Source organism: Biomphalaria glabrata, chromosome 18, assembly GCF_947242115.1.
Source record: "Biomphalaria glabrata chromosome 18, xgBioGlab47.1, whole genome shotgun sequence".
NCBI classification, from domain to species: domain Eukaryota; kingdom Metazoa; phylum Mollusca; class Gastropoda; family Planorbidae; genus Biomphalaria; species Biomphalaria glabrata.
The window spans coordinates 17,605,674-17,620,554 of record NC_074728.1 but is presented as its reverse complement, the minus strand read 5'-3'; the positions used below and the strand labels follow the sequence as shown (position 1 = coordinate 17,620,554).

Below are 14,881 nucleotides of genomic sequence, written 5' to 3'. Positions count from 1 at the left end.
ATATGAAAATGTATAACCTAAATCTAAAGATAATAACTATGAGAAAATAACTTGCTTTGAAAAAAAGTCTTGAGCGTTAAAAAAGTTATTACCTTTGTCTTCATAGAAAGACAGTTCCTGTTAGCAGTAATAAATAAAAATAAGAAAAACAAAATTATAAATCTCTTGTAAATTTTATTAAAAACGTTTGAACTACATAAAAAAGTAAATTTAGCATTTTCTTCTAATTATTTTTGTACTAAATGTTAAAAAAAATTATAATAATAATAATAATAATAATGCAAGAGAAAAACAAAAATGCAACTTTACCTGGATTTGAATAATATTGCAATGTTTGTTTTCTGTTTGAGATTCCTAATGTCAAGAAAACATAAGGAACTATCATCGTAACATTTAAAATAAATGAATATTTATACATTACTATAATATAACTAGACCTTAAATATGGTTACTAAACCACGGAATACTTCAAGATAGAAGAGTGTCAAAAGTAATACAGCTAAGCCCTATACAGGCCTAACAAAGCTGAACCATAACTCACAAATACAAAAACAAAATATAATTAAAAAATAGCTAGAAGCACAAATAGCAAAAGATACATTTCTTATTATATTTTCTAGGAATAAATCTTATAAGTGCTTCTCTTTCTGATATTATTGACTGTAACAGATTGCCTGAATCTGTCAGGAAAATCATTGATTTTGAAGAGATAAAATAAAGTTAACATGCCGGGCTATAATGAACATTGCGCCTAATTATTTCCTTCTTTGAAGAAATGTTTCTAAATTTATCAAGATGACATTTAAAATGTAAGAGACCTTAGAGAAGATAATTTAAAAGTAACGGATGATGCAAACATATTTTTAGGTATAAGGTAAAAGGTAACTAAACAAGGGAAACAAAACAAGTAGGTAACTTAATAACATAAAGGCTAGAACACAATTTAGTGCTTTGTTTTAGAATCTTAGAATAAACTAGTGAGATGCTTTTTAAAAAATCATTAAATGAAAATCATTATTTCTCCTTGACACAATTTCAAATTTCACTTATTTTTGCTCTGTTTTAATATTTTTGCACTGCTTTAAATAAATTTCATACATTTAAAACGGTCTAAGAATGATCTTAATTTAGGAACTTTGATTCGTCATACAACCAGTGTCGGAAAAGGTCTCAATAATTTGCTATGATTAGTCTTGTTGGAGAAAAATCTTTTGGACTAAAATTAATGTCAAACAATATTAGAATTAAGGCTATTAAGCAATTCTCAATTCTATAGGGGGGGGGGGAACTGCTGTGTGGGCAGCATCTTTCCAACCATAAACAATGCCCAGGCTTTCATCTCACTTTCATCTCATTAACTAATTCTATAATGCTATAAATACATGACTCTTTAGTAAATTTGGATGTCTAAGAAAAGAAAATGTTTTGTGTTAAGCCTTAAGTTTATCCATAGAAACACAAACAAGAATATCATTTTATACCTTGCGATCTATAGGGCAGTTGATATTAAGGTCATGTGTTTCTTTTGGTAGCATGTGGGAAACAGAACGACCTACTGCCTTTACTTTCCCCAATTAAAGTTAGATACTCATTACAGTTGGGTGAACCTATATGTTCTTTAAATATTATCAATATACACTTAAACACTTACTATAGAGAAAAATTCTTCAATAAGTTTTTCTGCTGAAAATCTTTCTACATGATTTATCACAAAAGTTTTTTTTAAGAGCCTTTCCATTCTCTCTGAAATGTTGTCAGGAAGTTTAGGACTTTCACCGTTGTGAAGAGTGAATATTATATTTGCAATGTTAGAGCGATCGTGATAAGGTACTTTAGCTGTGATCATCTCTAGAGCTGTACAGCCCACACTCCTTAAAGAGAAAAACAAACATTCTAATTTATATTTTTTAAATGATTGATTACCTTAAGTGGTCCTCATATGGGAAAGAGGTAGGCCAGGAGTAATAGCTATTAGCTGTGTATAGTCCGTTTATTTTCTGACGACCGTTAGCCCGCCCGCCTTATGAGAGTAGAATAAAAAAAAAATACAAAAACAAATCCGATTTCACGATGATTTTTAGCCGATTTACTTTAATTGTAAGGAATATATAATAAATATTTAATGTCCTGCAATATTAAAAAAACACCTTAAATATCCAGTTTTTTTTTTAAATTTGACTTGTTAACCTTTTTTATATAAATAAATGTCTGCAAAAAGACAATCACGTAAAAAAAAAGTATTTTAACTAAAAAATTTAAAAACAAAAAAACAAAAAACAAACGAAATTTATATAGCTGCAAAATTTACTGCATTAATGCAATTTTATCTCCATTTTCTAAATTAAAGTACATTAATACCTAAGCACTAATTAATAGAATATTTTTTAATTTCTTTCTATGAAGTCTGATAATAATTATGTATTTTTAAATATTTCTTTTAGAATGAAAGGTTTGGGTGGAAATAACGTGTATTTGTACCAGACAAACAGACAGTCAGACAGGAAATGTTGATGTAAACTTTGTGAAATAAAAAACAACAAATGAATGATATGTAAATAAAAATATAAATAAATTATTTATCATTCTTCTTTAACAATCGAATAAAGGTAATACAAAGTTACTTGATATAAAAGAAATTCTATAAGAACATAGTTCAGCATTTTCTTAAAGCACCTACCAAATGTCTGCTTTAAAATTATATGGCTCCATATCTGGCTTTCTGTTAACAACTTCAGGTGCCATCCATCGACAAGTTCCCAATTCCATTGTATTATCTGAATCATCCATAAATTTAGCTAGTCCGAAATCTGTTATCCTGATATTATTTTCGTCTTCAAGTAAAACATTCGGACCTTAAGCAAAACAAGGTATCTGAGATAAGACCCACGATAATGTTGAGCATTGCAAAATTTATATAAATTGAAATCTAATAATCTTCACCAGACTTGAAGCACTTAGATAATGTCATAAACTTGAATTTCCTCTAATTTGCAGATGTGTTGCAATGAATGTTTTAACATATATAAAACCTCAGCATTTTACCGGAACGTATTCTAGTTTTTAATAGTTCTACACTCGTAAGTTAAGGATTAGATATTGTTGGCTTAATATTTATTTTCTGTAATGCAGTGTATACCAATCTTATTAAGCTATATTTTAAATTAAGCATTTTGTATCAAGTATAAAACATATATATATATATATATATATATATATATATATATATATATATATATATATATATATATATATATATATATATGATATATATACTATAAAATAGAAAGTAAGGCATATGTATGCCTGTATGTCCCGCATAAATATCAAAACCGTTTAATCAATCTTAATAAATCTTGGCCTAAATGTTCATTGGGTACTAACTGGAACCATTACGTATGTATGGTAGCCCTAACTCAAACTAAAGACTCTCAAAAAGAAGTTGCTCAACTCTATGAAAATATTACTATTTCATTGATCTAGATTTACTTCCTATCTATCTCAGATTTGTACACAAATTCAAACGAAATAAATGCAAGCTATTTGTAGAAAGAAAAAAAAACCCGAGCAAAGCCGGGTAATATTAAAGCTAGTAATTTTTTATACTTTAAAGTAGAACCTAAGGAGTATGTATGCATGTATGTATGTATGTATGTATGTATGTATGTATGTATGTATGTATGTATGTATGTATGTATGTATGTATGTATGTATGTATGTATGTATGCATGTATGCATGTATGTATGTATGTATGTATGTATGTATGTATGTATGTATGTATGTATGTATGTATGTATGTATGTATGTATGTATGTATGTATGTATGTATGTAAGTATGTATGTATGTATGTATGTATGTTACGAATAGAAATCAAAAGCGTTTGACCAATCTTGATAAAACTTGGTATAACTGTTCCTTGGGTACTAACTTAGACCGTATTGTATGTATTGTAGCCCTAAAACAAACTTAAGACCCTTAAAAAAAGTTGACCAACTCTAAGAAAGTATTATAAATTCATCAATCTAGGCCATGTTTACCATGTATAAATCGAAAAGATTTAATAAAATTAATCTTCAAATTTGTTTTTCAAAAGCATTTTTTACATAAATTCGTTCCTTATATCTGTGAATTTAGAATTCCTGACGTTCATTCTTTCATTGGACAATACCCAAAATGTTACACATCTCTCTATTCCTAGGTTTAAAACTCTAATTCAACTCTAAGATGATAAATCGGCTGTTCGCAAAGATAGTTTTATAACTTTAACACATGAACATACTAATTATAGTCTATTCATTTCATATTTTAATCAAATTAACATTCAAATTTATTTTTCTAGAGCATTTTTCATACATTCGTTCGCTATAGCTGCGAAGCCATGTTCACAATCATTTTAATAGTTTCATTCACGAGTCGCGTAAATCTTATAAAAAAGATCACGCATGCGCAGAGCAAAGCCTTCAAGCATGCACAGACGAACTCTATCCAAGCCAATATTTAACTCTAGATTAGTCTAGATGTACATCTATCTCTAACTCAAGATCTAGATCTAATTCAAAGATGATAGATATATTTTATAATTAAACACATGAACATACAAAATTAAGTATAATCATTTAAAATTTTAATCAATATATGCAGGTCTACAAGCAAATGTTTTTATTTAAAAAAAATTAATTTAAGTCGTTTAGCTATTTTGATAGCTCCATTTATACTATTTTGACATTCAAGCATTCTGCGTTCGCTTGACTTATAAAATTATTATTTCGTTTAATTGTCTACATAACACTCTCAGTGACTATATCGAAACTGACACGCAAATTAAGACCCGCGGGCCGCGGGTAACATATGGCTAGTATAATATAAAGCAGAAAGTAAGGTGTATGTATTCATGTATGTCCCGCATAGAAATCTAAACCGTTTAACCAATCTTGATAAAACCTAGCATAAATAGTCCTGAGATCATGGCGAAGATTATAGTGTATGTTTAACCTCCCTCCCACAGCTGGGGTGCCAATTTGTTTTTAAAACAAGCTAAATTTATCTCTATTAAGGAAAGAATATTTTTAATCAATCGTAAACCCGATTTATTAGCCAAATCTATCTCTATTCAATAACGAAATAAATAAACATACAAAAGATAGTCCATTCATTTCATTATTTAATAAAATGTAATCTTCAATTGTGTGTTTCAAATGCATTTGTACATAAATTCGTTGGTTATAGCTGCAACTCTAGCCGTCTTGACATACATTTTAATAGCTCCATTCATAACACCGCAAGCAAACACGATCGAAAGGTCCCGCACGCGCAGATAACGAAAATCTCGCGATCCAAACTAAATTTATTTCTAAGATTGTAGTCTATTTATTTCATTATATGATACAATTAATTTTCCTTTTTTTCTTTCAAAAACATTTGTACATAAATTTGTTGGCTATAACCGTTACGTTTAACATAAATATTAAAGCTCTATTCAAAATATCTCGCGAAGCTTATTTCCGCAGTGATCTCCTAACAACAACAACAACAACAACTATGAGGGTGTGACAAAAATGATGCCAATATGATTTGATAGGGCGAAAAGTTGAGTTGAGGCATAGACCTATAGCTTGATTAAAAATATTGTGGTGCTCTTTAGAAAAAATGGACCAGAAATAATTTAATTTTTGATATTTCAAAGTATCTTTCTTTTAAAAAAAAATCAGAATTTAGATCTGTTTAAATCTCATAGTTGTGTTATAGAACTTATGTGTTAATAAGAAATACTAACAATTTTTTTTGCGACCAAAAAGAGAAACAGCCGCTATTGGTTGTGTGTGGTCTGTCTGTCTATTCGTCCGTTCCGTTTAGATTTCATAAACTAGAAAAGATATTGAAAATCCGACATCATAATATTTTATATCTTTCAAAGTTCTGACGCAACAGCTACGTTTTATTTTTTCTGAAGGCAAAAATTTCAACTTTTTAAAACCAGTTTTTATTTAAAAATGCACTATTATAAATTTCCTAATCATCTAGATTATGATTTAGGGGACAATGCATTGTTAACAGAAAGATGTCTATGTAAATAATAAAAACATTTACTTTTCGTAAAAAAAAAGGAAAAGATTGTTAAAAAATAACAAAAGATATAAAGAGAGTTTTGTGATCGAATTTTATAATGCACTTAATTTGAATCAAAATGGACTTTTTTTAAAAATGCATCTGTTAAGTACAACTTTCATTCTTATGCATGTTCAGTGCGCTGTACTTCAATATCTTAAGCAATTGTAGTCAATTCCCTATTTCAGTACAGTTACAAGAATATTGTTAGTGTTGATGGGTTGTCTAGATTGATTTGAAGTTTAAAATCGTATTACTTTAGACCATGAAAAAATAATCAAGAACATGGCTTGAATATTCCTTGTCCATGGGCGAATTCAACGGAGCAACATTTGAGTTTGTATATTAAAAGTCTTAAGAAAAATTAATGTGCAATTACTTAAGATATATGATAAATAAAAAGATTCATTAATTAAAAAGCAATTAATTTTTATAAACTTTAATTTTTTTTAAATTTCCAAACTGTATCTTGACCAATGAACAGATGGTGAAACATGATTTCAATACCTTTAATGTCCCTATGTATAACCCCGTTCTTGTGTAAAAACTCTAAACCTTCTAGAATTTGACCTGTATAGAGAAAACACTTTTCTTCAGAGAAAGGTCCTTTACGTAATGCCGCACTTATAGAACCCTGTAACAACATTTAAGTAATCAATTTGATTTAAACTGAATTATCTTTTTTTAAAATATTATATATCTTAATTGACTAATTATTGTTTTCCAGCTTACCAATGAAAAAAAAACAACCAAAAAAATAAATAAATATAGTTGAAAAATAATTAACGTTTTCATAAATATTTTAATATGTATCTTTAAGTCTTAAATTTAAATAATTCGCACAAGGGCCTATTATATCATAGGACATTCGACAAACAGATGCAGATGCCTAAGCACGCCATATATGCGTAAAAGAAAAGAAGAAATAGGTTTTTACAAAAAAAAGTTTAAAAGCGAATGCATAATATATTCTGTTAAAACATCAAATAATTACTGTTGTGATTGTTGTGAACTTCTAGCCTATGACTTTGACATGGATACATTACATATGCAATACTTCAAGAACACCAGGGATGCATTAGAAATAAGAAATATTTAATAAAGAAATAGGAATAATTATAACTGTAGCCAACAAAAGCGGATCTCCTAAATATACATTAACTATCAGAACTGCCTTATAATGGCTCCTACTATGCTATCACAAAACTCCGTTACCCTGTCAACAATAACAAAACTCAAGGGCCGTCACCCCGCTTTACCTAGTCAACCAATGGAATAATAACAAATACAATAAATAAACATAGAAATCCTCACATCTTACAATCAAGGTTCTATAAGGTGTTGTCAACGATGGTCTACACAAACACAATCACCACAATTACAAAAGATTTAGGAAAACACAAAGAAAAAAGAGGTGTGAAATAAATGAAATATTATAAGAAAAAAGACTTTTCTTTTTAAGAAGAATATAGAACGTTTCTTTTTCGAAAACATTCCGCAAATAGATGTTTTTAACAAAGCAAAAGTTTCATTGTTCGAAATAATTGTTCTTACTACACTACATAAACATGTATTTAGTAGCCTCAACAATTAGGTAATGGAGATATTTATTAAAAATATATTTCTTTAAACTTGTCATGTATTGTTGTCACTCACCAGTTTCATGTATGCCAAATATAATGAACAGTAGCATTCTGAAACGCAATATCCAAAGAATTGTATTATGCGATGGTGATCAGGTAGTCCTCTCAAAACTTCCACTTCTCTGTAAAATACGTTCTGCCAAATATATAAACAAGCTAAAATACTTTAACTAAAAACGTCATACAGTCAAGCAATACAACCACATTGTCAACATTTTAGTTTCTTAAAAAAAAAAAAATTAGAGGTACATTTTTTTATCCCTTTAAGACTAAGACTAAGACTAAGACTGCTTTATTGATCCTTACGGAAATTTGTTGTGATTACAAGGACTCGTTTCTCATATAAAGACAACACAACAGAAAAATACACATAAATACATCAGACAACATAAAGAGTTCATTCAGCGACTACACACAGGTATCTTGGTGCATTTCATGTTCCCTGATCAATGAGTGGCGGTGATAGAGTCTGACCGAGTGAGGTACGAACGAGTTTTTGTACCGCTCCGTTCTTGTTTTGATTGACAGCAGTCGCCCACTTCGAGACGACCTGGCGTAGTTCTGATGGAGCGGGTGGCCGTTGTCTTCCAAGATTTTTTCGATTTTTCTTAGGCACGTTTGTTCAAAAAGTTCCTTTAAATGTGGTAATGTTGTGAGTGTAATTTTTGATGCTTTTTTAATGATGTTTTCTAGACGTTGCAACAGTTTAGATGAGGCGTTGCCTTGCCAACAACCCTCACGAAATCGTCGCCAGACAGGACTTACACATTCAAGGACAATGAACTCAAGGTCAAGACAGTTTCAATTATAACAGAGGAGGATACCATGGCCATTACAGTCCTATATAAATACAAAGCTCAAGGCTAGACATGGTGTCAGCAGAAAAGATAAAACATGGGGGGGAAAGTGAACTTTTAACAGAATAATTGGTCGCTAAATCTCTGTTGGCAAAAAACTAAAGTGCCTAAGGACTTTCAAACAAAAAAGAATGATTGTAAACCTTCTTAAAAAGGCAAATTGACAAATTGCAACTTTCTGGAAAGGCCTTACTCTCCTCTCTGTCCAGATCAAGCAAGCTTTTGAAGAGGCAAATCTTGGGAGGAGCAGATCTTCGCTCGTCTCGAGTACCAACAACGGCTAATGAAAGCTTTTGAAAGTGTCAACCGAGAATCACTATGGGAAAAAGAGAATACGGCATCCCAGATGAATTCATAAAGATCCTACGACACCTATACAGTCAGTCTAGTTGCTGAACTAAATCAGAAAAAGAAACAACCGAGTTGTTTAGCATCAAGACAGGTGTGAGACAGTGGTGCATCTTATCTCCCTTTCTCTTTCTTCTAGCCATCGACTACATAATGAGGAGAGCAGTGAATCAGATTTCCTTCGGTATTCCATTGCGTGAACCTAATCGAATGACGGACTTTGCTGACGATGTTGCACTGCTTGTTCTACAAATAAATACATACAAGAAATGACGGAGCCTAGACAGAGAGGGCACTCAGCATTGGACCTCAAACATGGACAAGGTTCTCGAAAACGGTTCTAACAATTTTTCTAGAAAATTGACAGTTTACAGTTGATGTGTATCTTTGAGAAAAGTATTACTAGCTGATCGGTCACAGTAGAACAACTCTAATTTAACCGTTATAATTTTCGGAAATGTATCTTCTAAAAATACATTTGGTCTAGAAAATCCGAGTCGATTTATACATTTCCTTGACTAGGATTTTTTTGTGGAGAAAAGAAAAGTTGGGGCGGAATAAAATGAACAAATTTTCTAAAATCTATCATTAATAAGTAATTTAATAAAAAAATAATAAACGCTCCTACGAAAAATGGTCAGATTTAAAGGAAGAATTGTCTTGTTTAAAATGTCATTATATTTTTCCAAAAAGAAAAAAACAACAAATAAATAATGAAAAAAAATCATTCTTACCGAGAGCTTTTCGCTGTCTTCAGCAGGCAAGCATATCTCTTTCACAACATACTCGACTTCTGTCTTTGAGTCTTCTATAAGCTTATACACATGTCCTGTCGCGCCTCTTCCGATTACTTGACCCTTTCTCAATAATGGGTGTATTTTAGAAAAGCATCCTAAAATGAGGTTAAAATAAAGAAGGTTCAAAGACTCAAAAAAAACAAGAACAACAACAACAAAGATTTACTGCTGCAGGGGTAAACGACTGATCAACAACCAGCACATTTTTATTTAATATGAGATGGGCACTAACACTACCCCCTTTTCCCATTCATCTTTGCCTGACATCTCCACCCTATTCCGATTTCACGCGCTTTTACACCAGCGTAGCTCATTTCTTTTCATCGGACAGATAAGTTAATTTAAGACTATTTTGTGTTAATTGTCTTTCTTTTTGTTTTTCTAGCTGATGAAGGCCTCGTGACCAAACTTCCTTTGTAACCTGCAGGGTTTTTACTATTTTCTAAAATAAAGAAACATACGCCTGTGAAAAAAAATCTACTTATTTAAATGCAATTATTTTTATTTAAAAAAATTGCTTTCTGCCTGTCCCGTTGTTACGACTACAATTATAACAAGTGAGATATTTTTTTAATACAATGGACCTCATTTACCAATCGTAAACAGTCGGTATATATATATATATTGTTGTAACTCTCTAAGGCAGGCACTCAACGAAAGACAGGTTGACAAGAGTAAATGATGTATTTATTTAGTATAACTAGTATAAGCATCACAAATAGTAATAGTTACTAGTTAGACTTGGACGTCTGCTATAAAGTCACAGGGAGTAATATGTCTTAAGTTCTAAGAGTGCTACTTTATACCAGAACACAGAACAGACCACCGACACACTTCCCAGTGTCGCTCCAGGTCTCACACACAGTTTACTAGTATCACACAGGACAGCACTCAGCACCAGACTGTTTAGACTCCCATGACTTCTAGCCGGCTCACAACAGTCCTTCTTCCTGTCTCTAGATGTCGTTCACTAGTGTGTTCAGTAGTGCTCAGATGCGCACCATTAGTGTAGCGCGGGAGCGGGGTTACAACAATATATATATATATATATATATATATATATATATATATATATATATATATATATAATAAAATATATATATATATATATATAATAAAAGCTACACATTGATATATATCGTAACTAATCTGTATATTTTGTCGCTCCCTTTCTGGTGTATTGGCCGCTTCTTTATAAATAAAGACATTTTTTTACTCTTTTTTTTATTTCCCCCCTAAAAAAGTATGTTTAAGCGCATCTATTAATACATCTATTCAAAGTATATGCATTTCTAATGATAGGTCTATCTGGCAAGACAAAGTACCAGATACTTCGAAGAGCAGGTCTGCAAAGCATCCACAAAATCCTGATGCAGAATGGTAGACTGATGCATCCCTGAATGACTCTTGTATGGCTAACTAAGCGAAGGAAAGCGCACGCAAGGTGGTCAAAGAAAGCGCTTCAGGGACACCCTCAAAGCTTCACTGAAAGCGTTCAGCATAGACCCAGCCACCTGGGAGACTGAGGCACATGAAAGAGCATGATAGCGTTGCGCTGTGAAAACTGACGCACACGTTGCTGAGGAATTTTGAATGGTCTAAAATATTGTGATGTCGGATTTTCACTATCTTTTCTAGTTTACGAGATCTAAACGGGACGAACCGACGGACGAACAGACGGACAGACATTTCACACAAAACTAATAGCGTCTTTTCGGGGGCCGCCAAAAAAGCATATTACGCTTTTAACGAAATCACATCAATATAAATATTAAGTTATGTATAAGGCATTGTTAGTCCAAAAAATGAGTTTTACTTACCCTTTAGATATAGATTTTCGTTTACAATATTTTCAATGTTATATTCTGGTGTTGCCCCCAAACTGATAGCAACACTGCATGTTTCTACGTCCAAAGGTTTCACAATCTCGTCCTTCATATTTTGTCTAGTCCTACTTTGGAAAAAAATAAGTTATAAAAATGTTTAGCCTTCTGTTTCAGTAATATTTTACATTTTATAAAATGTTTCCCTAAAATAACAGAGTTTGGGTTATCACAAAAACTTAAAAGGGGCCCCGACGGATCCACTTATAGATACGAAATTTTCAAGCTAAATATTTTTCTGTGTTTGAGAATCCCCGCTTTCGGTGAAGTGCAATAGGCTTGCTTGTAGAAGTTAGCAATAATCGGGAATATCTGTAGTGACGTGATGGTATATTAATATCATTAGACGGGTTAGCTAGAGATAGAAATAAAGGACAATAAATGTTTGAGACTGTCCAGTGGAAAGTCGTGTTTTATTTACCGAAGATTTGGGGACATTTGATTTTTTCTTATCAATGTCATTAAAATTTAAAGTATAACAATCTTATTCAACTTAACTATGGTAAAACTCTTTAGATATTCTACCTTTTAGAAGCGTGTAAAAAGTCTTATTTTATAAGCTTTCCAAAATATTTTTATTTGAACAATATCCTTTACACATTTATAGGCACTATGTTGCAAATACAACCGATATTTTCAATGAAGACCTTAAAAAATATTTTATTCATATATAAGTGACTAGCAGTACGCAGCGGCTACGTCCGTTGATTTGTTCCTAGTCTTTGTATTGGTTATTATAGATAAAATTGAGATTTATATTGTTTTTTATAGCCGGAACTAGATCTTTTTTTAAATTTTAATAATTGGGTTATATTTTAAGGATCAAATTAACAAACAATTCTAGCCCTTGATTTAGTGTACCTGTTACAATGATATTTCAAGACCCGCTCTCTTTCCTTCTCTTTCTCTCCCTCTCTCTCTCTTCGCTCGCTAAATCCACCATTTTTTTACCTACACACCGTAGTGTGCCCCCGACACATACAGGCTTTTATATTTTTGACACGTGGATTTTAGTAGCACTTTACTTATCTTCACTCCCCGGCAAAAAAACTTAAGTCTTGCGTACACATTTTTTGTTTACCTGTCTACATTTCTTTTGCTAATTTGTTCACTTAATAGAAACAAATATCAATTTCGTTTTATTAATTGTAATCGTTTATTTGACCCCTTTTGAATGTAGCGAAATGACAATAGATCTAGAATTTACATTTCCCAGTGCTATTAGGATTTAGTTGTTCATTCTTTTTCTAGCAGTGGTACTTAAGCGAAAAGGTATTTTGGAGGTTTCAAATTAAATCATTTGTAAATATAAATTGAAAGAGGCTGATCGTTACAAGGTGGACCATGGGAGGTCTCAGGCTTAGGAATTATTTGTGTTGTTCAATAGTTGTACACAATTAAGTTCCCGAGGTTCAGCCTGACAAGAACATCATTTTAACACATTCGTACATAGAGTAACCAACTATGTGGATGGTTTAAATAACAAAATTAAAAAGAATTTAATTGTATAATACTGATATATGTATATTTACAATGAGAATGATAGAATGGTGAATGGATAATATATATATATATTACATATATAGATAGATATTATTCAATAATTCACATGAACACCTTGCTACTGATACCACTTGTCACTATGATTTCGTAGTCAACCAGACTCTGACTGACTGACGTCACAATACTGCCAACATTGGCAATAATAAAGTTAGACCTCAGTTGATCCCAACTGATACCAACTGATGTGTAACGGCCCTGACACTCAACGACGTCGACGATCGCCCATCTGACAATGACACTCAAGACTGTACTATATATTTTTGAGACGACAAGAGACGCCCACACTGGCATAGGATTGAGCTCAGTACATACAGCTCCAACACTGGCACCCTACAAACAAAGTAACACAAAATTCAACCTCTATTTCAAAACTAAAAACAGCGACAGCCTTCACATATAACATACAATAAGAGATATCACAACGAAGTAACTCACCCTAAAATCCAAAAATCCTACTGAATACTATAAGTCCAAGAAACTAGCACAGACTAATAATCTTTTACTGACTAACACACCGTCCGTTTCAACCAAATTCAGAGGATGAACTGCCTCAGGACAACCAATGACCTATAAATATCACCTGACTTTGTGACGTAGCAAAAAAAATTCAAAACAAAAATACAAGGCACTCTCGCCACGTACAAGTACTACGAGTAGAGGAAAAAAAAGCTACACAGAGTTGGGAGAAAAGAAAAGAAACTTGTCCGAACTACATGACAGGAGGGGCAGTACATGCAATCACCCCTGCCCTACCCCCAGGGTCAGACCATTATATTTTTATTTGTATTCTAGTAAAAACAAATTACAAATCGTTTTATACAGAGTTTGTCACTAATATGTAATATATACTATATGTCATGGGCGTAGTTGGGGGGGGGGGGGCTGGTCCACCCGCCAGAAATTAAATTTGATTTTTGCTTTGATTTAGTTTATTTTATGTGAGATTTTAATAATAAACTATTACTTGCCCCAGCGAAGCATTTGGGGGGGGGAGGGGTTGCAGATAAATCCCCATCTTCTATAAAAAAAAATTAAAAAAAATGCAAACGCCTATCCCCATATTTCTCCCATATTCCTAGAGCATAGCTAAGGAAGATTTTGATTTTAATCCCTCCCCGAAACTAACGATAAAACATACTCTCCAATATAAGACTATATAAGACTATCCATTCATCAGTCACCAGACTCTATGAGCGTAGCCTAGAGGGGTTTGTGTTTAAAAAAAACCTCCAGCGGGGTTTGCAGCTAAAAAAATAACTCTTCGATATAAAGAAAAAGCAAGTTTTAAACACAAAATTCTATGAGCGTATTAAAAGGGTTTTGAGTTATAAAAAAAAACTTCAGCGGAATTGGAAGCTAAAAAATACCTCTACAACATGAAAAAAGCAAATTACGCACTCAAATTGCTATGATCTTTGCCAAAGGGGTTTAAGTTTACCTCCCCCACCACACAAACTTTAGCATGGTTTAATGCTAAAAATACCTCTTCAATATAAAAAAGCTTAAAAGTTTAAAACCCTTCCAGATGGTTTTGAGTTCAAAGTTTCCTATAGAGATTTTTTAGTTGAAAACCCCCAACAGATGATTCTGACGACAAAACTTCCCTTTTCGATATGAAATCTAACGCAAATACAGCTCCTCCTTTGTAAGACCAATCCTTGCTTTAAAAAGTCAGTTGCATACGTA

General features: G+C 32.0%; 1 protein-coding gene across 2 annotated transcripts in view; it reads right to left on the bottom strand.

The window, feature by feature from the left end:
• Window positions 1–13,573, bottom strand: part of LOC106067215 (uncharacterized) — a 63,762-nt gene extending 50,189 nt beyond the window's left edge. For both annotated transcript variants that reach the window (XM_056017559.1, XM_056017558.1), the window contains exons 1-9: window positions 13,250–13,573; window positions 11,570–11,700; window positions 9,687–9,844; window positions 7,761–7,883; window positions 6,612–6,738; window positions 2,678–2,852; window positions 1,652–1,871; window positions 310–354; window positions 93–117 (exon numbers count right to left, since the gene is read on the bottom strand). In XM_056017559.1, coding sequence (XP_055873534.1) covers window positions 93–117; window positions 310–354; window positions 1,652–1,871; window positions 2,678–2,852; window positions 6,612–6,738; window positions 7,761–7,883; window positions 9,687–9,844; window positions 11,570–11,687 — 991 coding nt within the window. In that variant the 5' untranslated portion in view covers window positions 11,688–11,700; window positions 13,250–13,573. The remainder of the gene's footprint in view (window positions 1–92; window positions 118–309; window positions 355–1,651; window positions 1,872–2,677; window positions 2,853–6,611; window positions 6,739–7,760; window positions 7,884–9,686; window positions 9,845–11,569; window positions 11,701–13,249) is intronic.
• Between the last annotated feature and the right edge of the window lie 1,308 nt (window positions 13,574–14,881).